The sequence below is a fragment of the Phoenix dactylifera genome, unplaced genomic scaffold (genome assembly GCF_009389715.1).
Source record: "Phoenix dactylifera cultivar Barhee BC4 unplaced genomic scaffold, palm_55x_up_171113_PBpolish2nd_filt_p 000519F, whole genome shotgun sequence".
Lineage (NCBI taxonomy): Eukaryota > Viridiplantae > Streptophyta > Magnoliopsida > Arecales > Arecaceae > Phoenix > Phoenix dactylifera.
Genome location: NW_024067931.1, coordinates 194,751 through 211,455, shown reverse-complemented (window position 1 = coordinate 211,455; position 16,705 = coordinate 194,751). Strand labels below are relative to the sequence as shown.

General features: G+C 39.4%; 1 protein-coding gene across 1 annotated transcript; it reads left to right on the top strand.

Annotated features, from left to right (window-relative positions):
• The first annotated feature begins 2,852 nt into the window (after positions 1–2,852).
• LOC120106288 (flowering-promoting factor 1-like protein 3) lies at positions 2,853–3,418 on the top strand. Its single transcript, XM_039119269.1, has one exon. The coding sequence runs from the start codon at positions 2,915–2,917 to the stop codon at positions 3,233–3,235; it is 321 nt and encodes a 106-aa protein (XP_038975197.1). The 5' UTR covers positions 2,853–2,914; the 3' UTR covers positions 3,236–3,418.
• Positions 3,419–16,705: the final 13,287 nt, after the last annotated feature.

Sequence of the window (16,705 nt, the reverse complement as noted above, 5' to 3'; positions counted from 1 at the left end):
TTCTTCCTCCAAACCAAAGCAACATTTCAGACAAGAAATTGGGGGCATCATTATGTCAATAAATGATCAAGGTGATGCAGCGCGATCATGTTCGTCTAACTTATCATCCATGTGGTAGCTTGAGTGCCGCAAAAATTCTTCAAAACATTTTGATCGAGCCCCTTGAGCCGACCTAGAAGATAAGAGAAGCAAACCAAAAGCAGCCACCTTATAGAATCAAAGTCCCTCTACTCAGCCTAACGGCTTCGATGATCAACCCGAGCAAAGCAAAACTACTTCGTGGTGGAGGCAACCTAGTACCGTCACCAGGGTGCGCATGTGGCTTCAATGATTCCATAACGTGTTAAGCGATTGAGGTATATTCCTAGGTTGTTATGCCACATTAGCAATTTGTTACAACACAATCCTAAATTTGTTAAAGCAAATGATTCACTGATGATGCGAGATCCCACTATTAAAAAAGCTTAAAAGAACCTCGATAGAAAATGAATGCTCCACTATTCTCCACTACCAGTATCACTTAAACATCAGAGGATTCGATTGGAGCTAATCAAGCAAGCTTTCTGATCCTTATCTCTTGCCTTGTAGGCATATGAAGGTGGTCCATATCAGTATTCTAGGATTGGCAGCTATATTATCTAAGAGTGGAAAAAAAAACAAATTTGCAACAGCTATGGAGATGTCTACCCTGCACGTGCGGGGAGACAAGAAAAATTCAGCAAAAACCATCATATAGTCAAGGATTCACAAGAGGATATCCCTCACTTTTTATAGTGTTGGACGGCCTGGATCGATCCATCTGATCAGATCAGCGGATCCGTGTCACATCCTTCTTATCTATGACGGTTGGCATTCTCTCAGGAGATTGAGTTAGAACTCGTCTTTGAGGGGACCATCATCCAAGAGCTATTACCCTTTTTAAAGTGGCATGGAGTCTAACAAAACGGTTACTTTCTTCCTCCAAACCAAAGCAACATTTCAGACAAGAAATTGGGGGCATCATTATGTCAATAAATGATCAAGGTGATGCAACGCGATCATGTTCGTCTAACTTATCATCCATGTGGCAGCTCGAGTGCCGCAAAAATTCTTCAAAGCATTATGATCGAGCCCCTAGAAGATAAGACGAGCAAACCAAAAATAGCCGGCTTACAGAATCAAAGTCCCTCTACTCAGCCTGACGGCTTCGATGATCAACCCGAACAAAGCAGAACTACGTCGTGGTAGAGGCAACCTAATACCGTCACCTGGGTGCGCACGTGGCTTCAATGATTCCATTATGTGTTAAGTGACTGAGGTATGTTCCTAGGTTGATATGCTACATTAGCAATTTGTTACAGCACAATCCTAAATTTGTTAGAGCATATGATTCACTGATGATGTGAGATCCCACTATTAAAAAAGCTTAAAAGAACCTCGATAGAAAATGAATGCTCCACTATTCTCCACTACCGGTATTACTTAAACATCAGAGGATTCGATTGGAGCTAATCAAGCAAGCTTTTTGATCCTTATCTCTTGCCTTGTAGGCATATGAAGGTGGTCCATATCAGTATTCCATAATTGGCAGCTATATTATCTAAGAGTGGAAAAAAAACAAATTTGCAGCGGCCATGGAGCTGTCTACCCTGCGCGTGCGGGGAGACAAGAAAAATCCGGCCAAAACCATCATATAGTTAAGGATTCACAAGAGGCTATCCCTCACTTTTTATATTGTTGGACGTCCTGGATCGATCCATCTGACCAGATCAGCGGATCCATGTGACATCCTTCTTATATGTGACGGTTGGCGTTCCCTCAGGAGACTGAGTTAGAACTCGTCCTTCAGGGGACCATCATCCAAGAGCTATTACCCTTGTTAAAGTGGCATGGAGTCTAACAAAACGGTACTTTCTTCCTCCAAACCAAAGCAACATTTCAGACAAGAAATTGGGGGTATCATTATGTCAATAAATGATCAAGGTGATGCACCGCGATTATGTTCGTCTAACTTATCATCCATATAGCAGCTCGAGTGCCGCAAAAATTCTTCAAAGCATTTCGATCAAGCCCCTTGAGCCGACCTAGAAGATAAGACGAGCAAACCAAAAGCAGCCGACTTACAGAATCAAAGTCTCTCTACTCAGCCTGACGGCTTCGATGATCAACCCGAACAAAGCAGAACTACTTCGTGGTAGAGGCAACCTAGTACCGTCACCTGGGTGCGCACGTGGTTTCAATGATTCCATTATGTGTTAACCGATTGAGGTATGTTCCTAGGTTGCTTTGCCACATTAGTAATTTATTACAGCACAATCCTAAATTTGTTAGAGCATATGATTCACTGACGATGCGAGATCCCACTATTAAAAAAGCTTAAAAGAACCTCGATAGAAAATGAATGCTCCACTATTCTCCACTATCGGTATCACTTAAATATCAGAGGATTCGATTGGAGCTAATCAAGCAAGCTTTCTGATCCTTATCTTTTGCCTTGTGGGCATATGAAGGTGGTCCATATCAGTATTCTAGAATTGGCAGCTATATTATCCAAAAGTGGAAAAAAAAATAAATTTGCAACGGGCATGGAGCTGTCTACCCTGCGCGTGCGGGGAGACAAGAAAAATCCAGAAGTGAGCTTCTCCCCGGTCCCGCATCCTCGTGACGGGAGGGAGGGACGCATCTGCACCCTAAAAGTGGTCCTGAACTACGTCTCTCTCTTTTTCTCCCAGATAAGTACCCTAGGCGGGCCCCACCTTAATTAGCCAGTGGCAAACGGGTCTCCTTCTGTGTGCCTGCCGCCCCCCGTCTCCAGTATAAAATCCCCCCCAACTCCCCTTCCACCCCCTTCCATTCACCCATAACCTCTCCTCCCTCTCATGCCCCTAGCATTGATTAATTCTAATCACTACTAGAAATACAGCAAGTTTCAAAAATGTCAGGTGTTTGGGTGTTCAACAAGAGAGGGGTTGTCCGCCTCGTCGAGGTCCCCGGGGGTGAGCCAAGCAGCGGCCGTCGCAAGGTCTTGGTGCACGTCCCCACCGGCGAGGTCATCACCTCGTACGAGTTGCTCGAGCAGAAGCTCGCGCCACTCGGGTGGGAGCGGTACCACAGCAACCCCGAGCTCGTCCAGTTCCACCAGCGCTCCTCGGTTCACCTCATCTCGCTCCCGAGGGACTTCTCCAGGCTCACCTCGGTGCACATGTACGACGTCGTCGTCAAGAGCCGCAATGTCTTCGAGGTGCGCGATGCATGATGATCAGAAATGCTATAAAGCCCTACTGCTGTGGATCGTGAGTTCTGCTTGCCTCAAGCAGTGAATTTTTATAGATGAAATAAGCTTGCTCGTGTCGGCATGCTAGTTACATTAAGATCCGAACATCTCGACTTGTGTTAGTGCAGTTTGTTGCAGTGTTTGCAATGCTTCAGGGACGCATGAGAGGCGAATGCTTTGTAAAAAGATCTATGTTAAAATTATATGGATGATCGCCTTTGCTGCTGTAGTCAGAATCTTTTTTATCTCTTTGGTCTGTGATCATTGTTTCATAATTTTTTCAGATCGTCGCATCGATCAAGGCATTGCACTGCGAAAGGAAATCCTTTAAAAGCGGACTGCCATAATCCGAACACCTGCAAAATCCTTTAATTTGAGCTGCTAACTAAGAGAAATGGGAGGACCAGAACTGTGCTTCTCCATGGCATCGATGGCTCCGCATTATACAAATACACGTGGTCTCTATCTTGAGTTGTTTGGCTTGCAATTCTATATAAAAAATGACAATAATTGGGTTGAGAGGGCAATCCATAACTCATTTGGCGGTGTTATTGTGGCCGAAAGTGGAGGGGAAATATCCTGTTAACTCAAAAGAGAGACAAACCCTTAAAATTGTGGGGTATACTCTGTTTTCTTGACAGATAGATTGCGAATATGATGTTTTTGACCTTCAAGCTGGTGGGGTACCCCTTGCTTACACCAGGGAGAGTGAGAGAGAAGGGGGAAAAGCTCTCATTGGACTATTTCCTTTGTGGTCGTTTCCATCACAAATTGCATTCAATTGCTAAGAAAGTGTGCTGACATCCAGATCGACTTACTGTTGATTGTTTTAAGATTTGTCGGTCGATCCTGCTGCCAGACCCACAACACACACACCCACACTCGCCTAGAGAGAGAATTGAGTTTATGGTACCTTGCTGGTCCAAGACAGAGATGATAGTTACGTTACTGTGTCTCTGCATGGTACTGTTACCGTCCCCTCGTTAACAGTACCCGAAGCCAGCATCTCTACTCACCGAGGAAAGAGAAGGGGAGAAGAAAGGCCGATCTCTCCTACGAGAGATTCCTCAGAAGAAGGTTTGGTTCCTTGTCTGATTTCTTCCCCAGAGAGAGAGAGAGAGAGGTAGTAAGCGTTCCATACCTTTCCATCCCTGCAGGCTATTTGCTCTCTGATAGAAAGTATGATTTTTCAGCAACTTAATAACCAAAATGTTTGATGAAATCTCTATTTATAATTTTTTCCCAAATGGTGAGATGATAAGTTTAAATCTCCAAGAGAACTAATGGATTAGAGAGGCCTCAGGTTTGATTGTCGGCAGACCAAGTAAAATGCTCACTGTCATCCGCCTCATTTTTCTTGTTCTTGGTTTTCTTTTTTTTTTTCTCATTGTAATTGTTGAATCTATTTAAGTTTGTCCACGGAAGCACAGAAATACAGAATTAAACTCTCACGAAAATGTACTTTAGTTTTAATTTTTCCTTGATGGTGCAAAAGAAAGCAAAGCCCCTACAATCCAAGCAGACTAAACGTGACGCAAATTTAGTAGCAGGGAGCCGATGGGAGCTGGTTTGATATAAAATTATTCGATCTTATCCCGTAATGTGTACACCAGATGGATTAGAACTCATTTGCTTCGCCTGAAGAATTTTTTCGTACTCAAATATTTTTTTAAAAAAACTAATGTCAGAATATATGATGCTTTAAAAAGTAATTGTTTTATATTTCGGAGTTGCTCATATTGGTTATTTGTTATATTCTTAATAGAAGGAAAAAAATTTCTACCTAAAAATTTAAATTTAGGTTTGACAAAAATTATCCCATTCCAAATAGGAGGAAATTAATTTTTTATATTCTATATAATTTTTTTCTCATAAAATAATTTTTATTTGCATGATATTTTTTTTCTTTTTTGTAAACTATCATCTAATATAAAGCATCTCCCTTTTCCTCCATTGACCCGAACTAAATGAGTCTTAAAGTTGTGGACCACCCCGGCGTACCGAATCATTATCCGGAGCTGAAAGGTGTCGACCCTCCCAAGTGGCAGCGACCAGCTTCACATCTTTTGCGAGAGCGACGTTGGAGCAAAACTTTCCGCTTTTTATTATTATTATTATTATAATTATTATTTGAACAATATTAAGCTTCCGTTTTTTTCACGTGGGGATGTGCCACCTATTTCGCAATTCGGACTCCTCGCTGCTTACACCTTATATATTGGCTCTTGTTTGTGTTGGTTGGACTCGCCCACTTGAGCCCATTGCCACCTTTTGCTCCAAACATAATTATCTGATCTAGCGATGCTTTGGATGATCATCTTGTTTGAATAATTTCAAAATATGGGCTTACACTAATTGTTTATTTTTATTTTATAAAATGGTTCAGACATATACACTACAACAAATGTGGGTTTTGCCGACTGTCTTTTTCCGACGCTAGGGAAAAGCATCGGTAAAGTTTGACTCAGCGCCAACCTTTGCCGATGCTTTTTCCTAGCGTCGGAAAATCTCAAGAAACAACGACGCTATGAAGCGTCGTTAAAACTTTTAGAAACGACGACGCTTATAAGCGTCGTTAGAAAACATAAAACCCCCAACCGTTCGCTCGGCCCCCTCTCCTCATTTTCTATCGATCGATGCCCTAGCTGTGCGTGGGCCGACTTCTCACCTCCATCGCCGACTTCTCCACTATCGTCGACCTCGCCCTCGTTTGAGGTAAGCCTCCTCCTTCTCCTCCTCCTCCTCCTCAAACTAATCTCACCTCCATCCCTAGCCCCGATCGGCGATCGAAGATTCCGCTTCTCCGCCGCCGTCGACCTTGCCATCGTTTGAGGTAAGCCTCCTACTCTTCCTTCTCCTCCTCCTCCTCCTCCTCCTCCTCCTCCTCCTCCTCTTTGTTTTCTTCTTGTCTTTAACTCTCGCCCGGCCCCGTCTCCTCATCCTCTGTTGGTCGAAGCCCTAGCTGCGCACCGACATCTCACCTCCATCCCGAGCGAGCCCTAGCTACTCCGCCGCTGTCGACATCGCCGTCGTCTGAGGTAAGTGATCCTCATACTCTCCGTTAAGCTACATAACTGCTTAAATCTCAGGAGCACATGGAAGCCCCATGATACCTCAAATGATACAAAGCTGTAATCCCAAAAACCCTATGATAGGTGAATCCTATCCTTGCATGAGCACCTCAAAAATTCAGATTGTTCCACACTGTGGGCTGAAGCCCCCATGGACTGAGGGCCTGAGTGAAGAGGCCCTTTTGGCAGTACCTCTAAATAAAAGCACCATAACAAAATTCATTACCCTACATAAGTGGGATGTTTTTTATTGGTTGTGTCAGCTTTTATTGCAAGAGAGGGTTATTGCAGTACTTCATGTTGGTTGCTTGTTTGCTTAGGAAAATCTTTGGTGTGCTTTATTATGTGTTTCTTGTCTGGTTTTCTTTTATGATTGCTCTTATTTTCAAAAACTTTATTTGAAGCCTGATAAGGGTTCATTAGCAGCGGAAGGAAATTTTTTCCCTTGTTTATGCTGATCTTTATTTTATTATGAGATGGTGTGGATCTTGCAGTTCCCTTGGTTATAAATATGTTATTCAAACCATATATGCCTCATGGTTCATTAATATTTACTTTCCTGTTGAATTGTTAACTAGATGTGTGTTGCTGCGCGACCTGCAACCTAAATTTCGCAACGTTTGGATAAGGGTTCTGTAATAAATTGCCGCCTCCTATCCACTTTGATGATCCTTCAGAACTGTGAGGTATTGGTTGGTCTCTATGGCAGAGTACTTGCTTGGATATGGACATTAGTGGAGACGTTTATAGGTGGTGTTGTTTGCTCCATACTGGTTTAAGTAGTGGTCTCTTGGAGAAAAATGGCTTGTTGGTACGGGATTGGAATCTAGTACTTGGGACTCGTAAAACAGAACTTAAATAATGAAAGAATAAATTATGGGGTCGAAATTACGAAGCTGAATCTTAATTTTACGTGTTTAAGTTTGCAATCAAAGTTATACGGTCTCACTCAGGGAGGAAGAAAATAGGCCGGGCTGGGCAGCTGACAGTGGTATATGTGATTGATACTGTTATTAAAGGGCATAAAAGCTTTATTTAAATGGTAAAACTCAGGCCCGCAGGATCTTCCTTCAAGAGTATATGATAATTGATGCAGACTTGTTATGGTGTTGGTGTGATATTAGGTAGTTACTTGATTGGTAATTGGTACTTCTGATTCAAGAGATATTTAAGTTTGGACATCATTGCAACATAATCTTTTAATCCCTAGTAACCTTTACTCGGTTATTATGTTGTTCACAAATGTAGCTTTATTATTTGTCCCCTTTACTCGGTTTAACCCGCTCTCCTGTTCTTTCCATGTTTATTTTAGTTTTAGGGTGGTTCGCAATACCATGCTGAAACCCAAGTTAAAGGGATAGTGAGAACTGAAATGAAGTAGCACTTTTAATTTTTTTTAGGTACTGACTATGATGGAGAGACATTGTTCCAATGAATTAATAGTCCTTGCTCGAGGTCCGAACAATATTGTCAACAGATATGATGGGTTCATTATAAATGGTTTTAAATTTCATACAAAAAACGTAAAAAATTTAGAAAAACCCAAAATAGTGGAGTTATGGTTATGGTTGAGGCGGACGGAAAAATTTATTATGGTGCCCTAACAGATGTTTATGAGTTAGATTATTACGAAAACTTTAAGGTAGCATTATTTCGATATGATTGGATGGATATAAATTCATCTAGAGGTTTGAGGCAAGATATAAATGGCTTCACACTAGTAAATTTTTTAAGGTTGATACATACTGGTGTGCTATTGAAAGATGACCCATTTATTTTTTCATCTCTAGCTCAACAAGTGTTCTTCGTGCAAGACTCGAAGGATAAAAATTGGTCTGTTGTTATTAAGACTAAACCTAGGGACTTGTATGATATGGAAAAAGGGTTAGCAGAGGAGAATGATGAGACTTATACTCAGTGTATGCCTTTTAATGTTCCACCAATTGATGAACTGAATTCTACTAGTTTGGTTAGGATGGATGTTGAATGAGAGCTGGCTAGTTTCTTAATGGTAAGAAAAACATTACTTTTATGCATTAAATTATTTTGCAAATTATAAATTATTTCTATACTTTTAATTTTTAACTAATATTGATTTTTTTTGGTGCATTTTAGATTACAACATGCCGCGAGAAAAACGTTTCAGAGATATTGAGTTTCAGCACACATCTGTGGGATCTACTTCTGATCGTTCCCAACAGCCCGATAAGCCCCATACTCAGTCCGAGTCCCAGTCTGCGCATGCGCCACCTGTAGATTGTCCAGACACCGATGATGTGGACGTCCTGGATATTTTGATTTATAATTTTTATATTAATTTCTCTTATAATCTAACTATTTTAAATCATTTGCCTTTAATGGACTTCTTATTTTATAGATGGACTGGGGAGAGTGAGGAGAACACGAGGGCCCACTCGAGCACGGGACGTATGGACCCTACCTGAGGATAAGAAGATTGTCGTCCATTGCAACGAACTGGCGCAGCCCATCAAGAATGCTGCAAGCATTTTATCCACTTTTTTAGGGTCGGTTGCGCGGAAGGGACAATTGTGTCCGCTCAACTATACGAAATGGAATGAAATGCTTCCTTCGTATAAGGTTGAGCTTCTTAGAGTTGTTGAGGTAAAGAATTGAATTTGCTTACTATCACAATTTGATTTTTTGATTTAACATTGATATAACATTTTTTACTTTGATGTAGAAAAAGTTTGTCCTTCCTGTAAATAGCCATGATTGGGTGCTGAAGTTCGTCAACCGCAAATGAAAAAAATATAAGGCGAAGCTAAAGGCGGATTGGAAGCACGAGGGCATGACTGAAGAGGAGGTGGCCCGTGTTTGTCCTCCAGATGTAATCTCTCATCAGTGGAGGGAGCTTGTCCACTACTGGTTTTCCGAGAGAGCTTAGATTGTGTATATTTTTTCAATACCTTAGATTGTATTTACTATTATTATAGATTAGAAATTTATACATTGTATAAATTACATTGTTTATTATTTTTTGGGAAAGACATATTCCAATATTGGTAGAGCTGCTTGAGCATCGTAGATTGTTTCTTACACTTCAGGCTCCATGAGTTATGCAAGGCGTAGAGCTGAATTCGTAAGTTTTTTTGAAACTCTTTAAATTTATCTAAAATTATTCTATCATATAGCATGTATACTCTTGAAATATACTTTTTGTTGTAGATGGATGATAATGGGAGGGAGCCTGGTAGGGTGGAGTTTTATAAGATGACTCACACCCACCGAGATGGCAGCTTTGTCCGAGAGGAGTCAAGAGATATAGTTGTATGTATATCTTTGACTTGTGCTGTATTTTTTTTGGTTCTATTATCGACATACATTAATTTGAATTTTTTTTGAGAGATATAGGATAGGGCAACAAATCTTATTTCAGAGCGCGTCGGGGGGTCATCATCATCCGACGTGACCAATCATATTGAAGCTCAAGTGCTCGCTGAATTGATGGGCCCAGAGCATTATGGTCGAGTGAGGGGCTATGGCGTTGGAGTTACCCCCACTCAGTTGTCTTTAGTGGGCACATATACAAGAAATGCTAGAGAAGGTAGTAACACTGCAGAAGTTCGTCATCTTTAAGCAACTATTGAAGAGCTGAAGCAAAACCAAGCAAATTTGCAGTCTCAGCTTACGAATATTTCATCCATGTTACAACGATTTCTCCCTTCTCAGATAAATAACTATATATATTTGAATACTTTACATATTATTAATTATGATATATGAGTTAATGTATCATATTATTCCTAACTTCTAAGGTTTCTCTTTTTTTTTTGTAGATTCCTGATACTTCAAACGCTTATAGAGCTGATGATGATGGAGTTGAATCCCATCCCTGATGCATTCTAGATTATCTTTTATGAGTTTGATATGTATATGTTTCTTATTTTTCAGAGTACATTGTAATTTGAAACTTATTAAGCAAATTTTTAATCAGATATGACAATATTCATATTTCAAATGATCTGAGTATTTGTGTCAATGTATCAATGTAACAGGTTTATATTGTTATAATGTATGTTTTGTAATGTGTGTTTTACAATATGAATTGGTGTTTTTATTTTTTTTAAAAAATAATTTTCGATGCTTTTAAGTGTTGGTAAAACACGTCGTGGCACGGCATCGGCACGCTTATTCCAACGCTTCAAACGCTTACATTAGCGTCGGCAGATCCACTTTTGCCGACGCTTTAAAGTGTCGGGAATGGCCGACGCTAAAAAGCATCGGGAAAACCAGGAGAAAAACCGTGAGGAAATTATCCGTCGGGTTATCGCCGACGCTATGCAAGCGTCGGCAAATCCCGGTTTTTGCCGATGCTTTTGTCCTGCGTCGGCAAAAACTTTTGCCACTCTGGTATCGCCGACGCTTTGGCGACGCTTGGCTTTACATCGGTTGTACTTTAGCCGACTTTTATTAGCGTCGCCAAAGGTCCAAAAAAGCGTCGGGATAGGTTTGTTTTCCTGTAGTGATAGCTCAGAATGGTATTATGGTTAAGCCCAATATGATGTGTGATCATTTTGTTTTATGAGCTTTGGTGCACCTTGAATGTATAGGATTGAGTCCTATTTATTGTGGTAATTTTGGTATGTAGGCCACGAGACCCAATTAGGGTTTTGGAGCCTTTAATGGGAAGGCTCCTTTATGTTTCCTATATAAAGGCTAGGTCCCCCTCTCCTCTCCATATGGTTGATAGCTTGCCCCATTGACGGCTATCTTTTGTGAGGAGCAAGGAAGGGAAGATTCAGCCGCTATTATTTCAAGTGATTGAAGAAAATATTCAATATGTCTTCCGCAGGTATATCTCTCAAACTTCAATACTATGCTGTTGTGATTCTAAATCTTAGCATGTTATAATTTATAATTAACAATTGGTATCAGAGCCTCCATACTAAGATTACAATTCTTCATACACAATTATGATTTCATCTGGACTTACGGATTAATTTTATGCATTGGTGAATGGATCTTCTGCATAAATCTGCATGCATAGATTTTTCATTGATAATCAAATATCTGATTTGATTTTAATTCAGATTTGCCAGTAACATGATTGTATATTATTTTTGGATTAAAAAAAATCTCCCTGTTTCCTTCTCCTGCAGACTTCATCTTCTTCCATCTTCCCATTTCAAATCCCCTTATAGATCTAAACATGGAGGATGATGAAACAAAAAAAAGAGGAAGGGGAGGCAAGGCCTTCCTGGACTCGCGTCAGGCCTCCCCAAGAGGCGGACAGCATGGTCCCGCGGCTGGGAAGCAGCGGGCGCATCCTGAACCACCCCACGGTCGGCCCCAGATCGTGGATGTCGCTCGAGACACCGCCAGGCTCGACCATGGGGCCATCTCTCGGCCACCCCACAGCCGGCCGCGTGTCTCATGGCAACGCGACGGCCCGGGGAGCCTCGTTGGCCACTCGCAGTGGCCAGCATGGGTGGCAGCCATGGGATGCCACCATAGGGCAGCAATGGGTAGCAGCCATGGGCTGCTACCCAAAAAAAAAAAAAAAAGGAATAGTGGTGGCGCTGGGAAGAAGAAGGAAAATAGGGAGGAATAATTTAGGATTTTTTTTTGGCCTACTAAGCCCAATCTGAATATGTCCATAATTGCAACTTGGGCCTTTTTATTTAGTCAGCCCATATTTATTTTACTTGCATTGCATCCTAATGGACCATAATGGGTTTTGGACTTGGGGCTAAGAGTTAGTAACCCATTTAATTTTTATTTAAATATTGAATAATCTGAATCAAGGCCCTCATGCATATTAATTATTAAGGTGTCAAATTAATAAATTGTTAAATTTTGGACATTTCTTACTACCATATATACTTTTTGTAATTAACATATTTGTTTGATCACTCACATATGTTTTTGATTATATTTGTAGTATATTTGATGGTTATGTTTTTGTCACATGAACCATTATTCTTGTGATTGAAATTTGTTGGGCATAAAGACTATCCTTATTTTTCCATTAAGAGAATATTCTAAAATTGAAGTGGGTGGTAGCCACCAAAGTGGCACACTCACTGATATTTATTTGATTTTCTCATAAAAAAAGGTAGCATTGCATTCTGCCAGATCATTAAATGCAATAACTTGCCCGAAGGTGTTATTGTGCATGATGATTTGGAAAAATGATATGAAGTGATTAATGGGATTGCATTAGCCTAGAATCATTCTTCTGCCCAAAGGTGATGGTGTTTCGAAAGTTTATGTGATTTTGTTAATTGGCTTCATGATATGTCTTAAAAGTACTTTATAGTGTGTTGTATTGTTAGCCCAAAAGCGACTCTACAATGATGCACCGAAGCTCTTACCGTAATTAGACTTATATGTTTTTCAAGTTGATTACGGACTATCTAATTAATAGCCCAAGTTGATTAGATGGATATGTTATCATCCATTGATTGCATGCATCACATTTGGATGATATTAAATAAAATATGTTGTTTCCACAGTTTTGAATGCCTCTTCCCTTTCAAGCCAATTGTCTGTTGTTAAAATCTTGACTGAAAATAATTATGTGAGATGAAAACGAAAAAAAAAGCACTAGGTCTCTTGAGTTTAGATTTTGTTTTGGAGGAGAAGCCTTCAAAACCAACAGATAAGAGCACTATCGAATACAAGGCTGAGTATGTCAAAGGGAAAAGAGCTAACAGGCTATGTTTGAAGATTATCAAGCGTTCCATATCTGATTCCAGTATGGGTGCTATACCGGACCACGACAATGCTAAAAAAAATTTGGATGCTATAAGACAGCGATTTGTTGAGTCTGATAAGGCTGAGACTGGGGACTTAATGGATAAATTTATGAATATGAAATATGATGGTGTTTGTGAAGTTAGGGAGTACATCATGAAAATGTTGCACATAAGTTCTAAATTGGAAGCCCTTAAAGTTTCCATTGCAGAGCCTTTTCTTGTCTATCATATTCTTAATAGCCTTCCTAGTCAGTTTAATCAGCTTAAGGTTGCTTATAATGCCCAGCGTGACAAATAAAATTGGAATGATTTGATTGCTGTGTGTGCCCAAGAGGTGTATAGAATACGTCGTGAGACTGTTGAAACTATGCAACTGACCCATCAGCCTTCTCAGAATAAGAGGCCTTCTCATAATCATAAGGCTAAGTTGCATAAGGGCAACAAACCTCACTACAATCAACAGAACAAAAGGTCTGGTGGGCAGACTTCTGGTGGTCCTAAAGGAATTATGAAGAAGAATGACAAATATAAATTCTGCAAAAAGAAAGGTCATTGGCAAAAGGATTGCTTTAAGTTTAAGGCTTGGTTGGAGAAAAAGAAGACTTCGACAGGGATTAATAAGGAGATGAAGGCCAAGTGAGAATGAAGAGAGAACCTGTGCGTTGGAAATGGAGTTCAAGTTAAAGTTGAGTTTATTTGAGTAGTGAAGTTATCCTTGGAGTCTAGTTTTTCTCTTATTTTGAAAAATATATTTTTTGTACCGACAATGAGACGGAATTAATTTCTGTGTCAAAACTTGATCAATCAAGATTTTCTTTTAAATTTAGTAATGGAATGATTGAATTATTTTATGACTCTCGTATGGTTGGACATGGTATTTTGTGTGATGGTTTGTACAAATTGAATTTGGCTCCCGTTGATAAAGTCTCTTGTGTTACTAAAGTTGGAAAGAAAAGGGTTTTAATTCGTGAATCATCCTCTATATTATGGCATAAGCGTTTAGGGCACATTTTAAGAGAGCGAATGGAGAGATTGATGAAAGTTGAGATTCTACCCTCTCTAAATTTTTCGAACTTTAACACTTACATAGATTGCATAAGGAGAAAGCTGACTAAAACTACAAAGAAGGGATCCACTAGAAGCGATGGTCTTTTGGATCTAATTCACACCGATATTAGGGGACCGTTACGTTCTACTATATATGGGAACAAATATTTTATAACCTTTATTGATGATTTCTCACATTATGGTTATATTTACTTGATTAATGATAAATCCCTCGCTCTTGAAAAATTCGAGATATTTAAAATGGAAGTAGAAAAACAATGTGGGAAAAGTATTAAAGTTGTGAGAATCGCGACAATGGTATTTTAAATTTGATGAAGTTGTGACTTCTCTTGGTTTTGTTGAAAATACAATGGACCAATGCATTTATCTCAAGATCAGTGGGAGAAAATTTATTTTTCTTATTTTGTATGTGGATGATATTTTACTTGCCAATAGTGACTTAGGGTTACTTTATTAGACAATTAAAATATTATTTGTTAATTTTGAAATGAAAGATCTTGGGGAAGCTTCTTTTGTACTTAGAATTAAGATACAGCGTGATATAGACCGTGGCTTGTTGGAATTTTCACAGAAGACATACATACAATACATCCTAGAGAGATTTAATATGCAAAACTGTGCATCCGGTGATGTACCTATAGTAAAAGGGGATAAGTTTAGCAAAGCCTAGTGTCCAAGAAATGAACTTGAAAGAGAATCTTTGAAGAACATACCCTATGCAAGTGTTGTAGGGAGCCTGATGTATGCTCAAGTTTGCACTAGACCTGACATAGCCTATGCAGTGAGCGTCCTTAGTAGATTTCAATCGAATCCAGGACAAGAGCATTGGAAAGCAGCTAAGAAAGTTATGAGATATTTGAAAAAGACTGAGTATTATATGCTTACCTTTTAGCATACATATCATCTTGAGGTGGTAGGCTATTCAGATTCTGACTTTGCAGAATGTCAAGATGATCTGAAGTCAACTTCAGGTTATATTTTTATGATGGCTGGTGGTGCTATTTTTTGAATAAGCGTTAAGCAAACTCTAGTAGCTTCTTCTACTATGCATGCTGAATTTGTGGCATGTTATGGAGCTACAGTCCAAGCCATTTGGTTGAGAAATTTTTATTTCTGGACTGAAAGTTATTGATTCCATTTCGAGACCAATTACCATCTACTGTGATAATAGTGCAGTGGTGTTCTTCTCAAAAAATAACAAGAGTTCTGGTGGCTCTAAGCATATAGACATCAAGTACTTGGTGGTCAGAGATAAAGTTAAAGAAGGGCTGACAAAAATAGAGCATATAAATACAGAGGCAATGATTGCGGACCCATTGACTAAAAGACTCGCACCAAAAGTCTTTAAGACACATATTGCCAATATGGGCATTGTGGAAACATTTGATATTTTTGGTTAGTGGGAGTTATTTATGTAAAAGAATTACGTTTTGGCTTGATCCTTTTTACAAGGTACGTAGGCAACCCATATGCTTCGGGTACAGCCTCTTCCAATAATAATAACATTTATCTCCCCATTTATAATTTTGTATTTTGTGCACAGAAATTATAATTATATTTGAGCATGCATTTCACATATGTCTTTAATTTATTATGATATCATTTTTATCTCAAGATATAATGCATAAAGCCATGATGTGAGTCTCTTTTGAGACATGTTGCTTCTTTTGAAGCATTTATGAGAACCGATATGAATTAGCACACATTTGATCACATTTTGGTGCTAAGTTCATACTATATACTACCACATTGGTTGGAGGATGGGGATCCATGTCGATAAGGATGTTAGCATTTGTAGCTGTAGAGTGGTCTTACATCGATTAAATGGTGTAACGACTTCTATGTTCAATATTGATGTTCTTGTTAGACCGGATCATGTATCAAAGGTGATTATCATTTGAGCTATATGTGTGGCCACTTTTGTAGTCTAACTCAAGAGTCGTTTTCAAAACAAAGTTTTAAATTAATATGACGATCCGTGTTCGCTCAAGTAGGAGAATGTTAGAATAATTTCAAAATATGGGCTTACACTAATTGCGTATTTTTGTTTTATAAAACGGGTTAGACGTATGGCTCAAAATGGTATTATGGTTAAGCCCAATATGATGTATGATCATTTTGTTTTATGGGCTTTGGTGTACCTTGGATGTATAGGATTGAGTCCTATTTGTTGTAGTAATTTTGGTATGTAGTCCAGAAGACCCAATTAGGATTTTGGAGCCTTTAATGGGAAGGCTCCTTTATGTTTCCTATATAAAGGTTAGGTCCCCCTCTCCTCTTCATATGGTTGATAGCTTGCCCCATTGATGGCTATCTTTTATGAAGAGAAAGGAAGGAAAGATTCAGCCACTATTATTTCAGGTGATTGAAAAAATATTCAATATGTCTTCCGTAGGTATATCTCTCAAACTTCAATACTATGTTGTTGTGATTTTAAATCTTAGCATATTATAATTTATGATTAACACACCTATCAGAAAATGTTGACACGGCATGTTCCTATTGCTTGCCTTTCCATGTTCATGTTGATTGCCTTGAAAAATTACATCATACACGGCATGTACCATGTGATCGTGCACGCCGCCAATCGTAGC

Excerpts from the sequence above, each read along its gene's own strand:
- LOC120106288 (XM_039119269.1), top strand. The coding sequence starts at position 2,915 with ATGTCAGGTGTTTGGGTGTTCAACAAGAGAGGGGTTGTCCGCCTCGTC.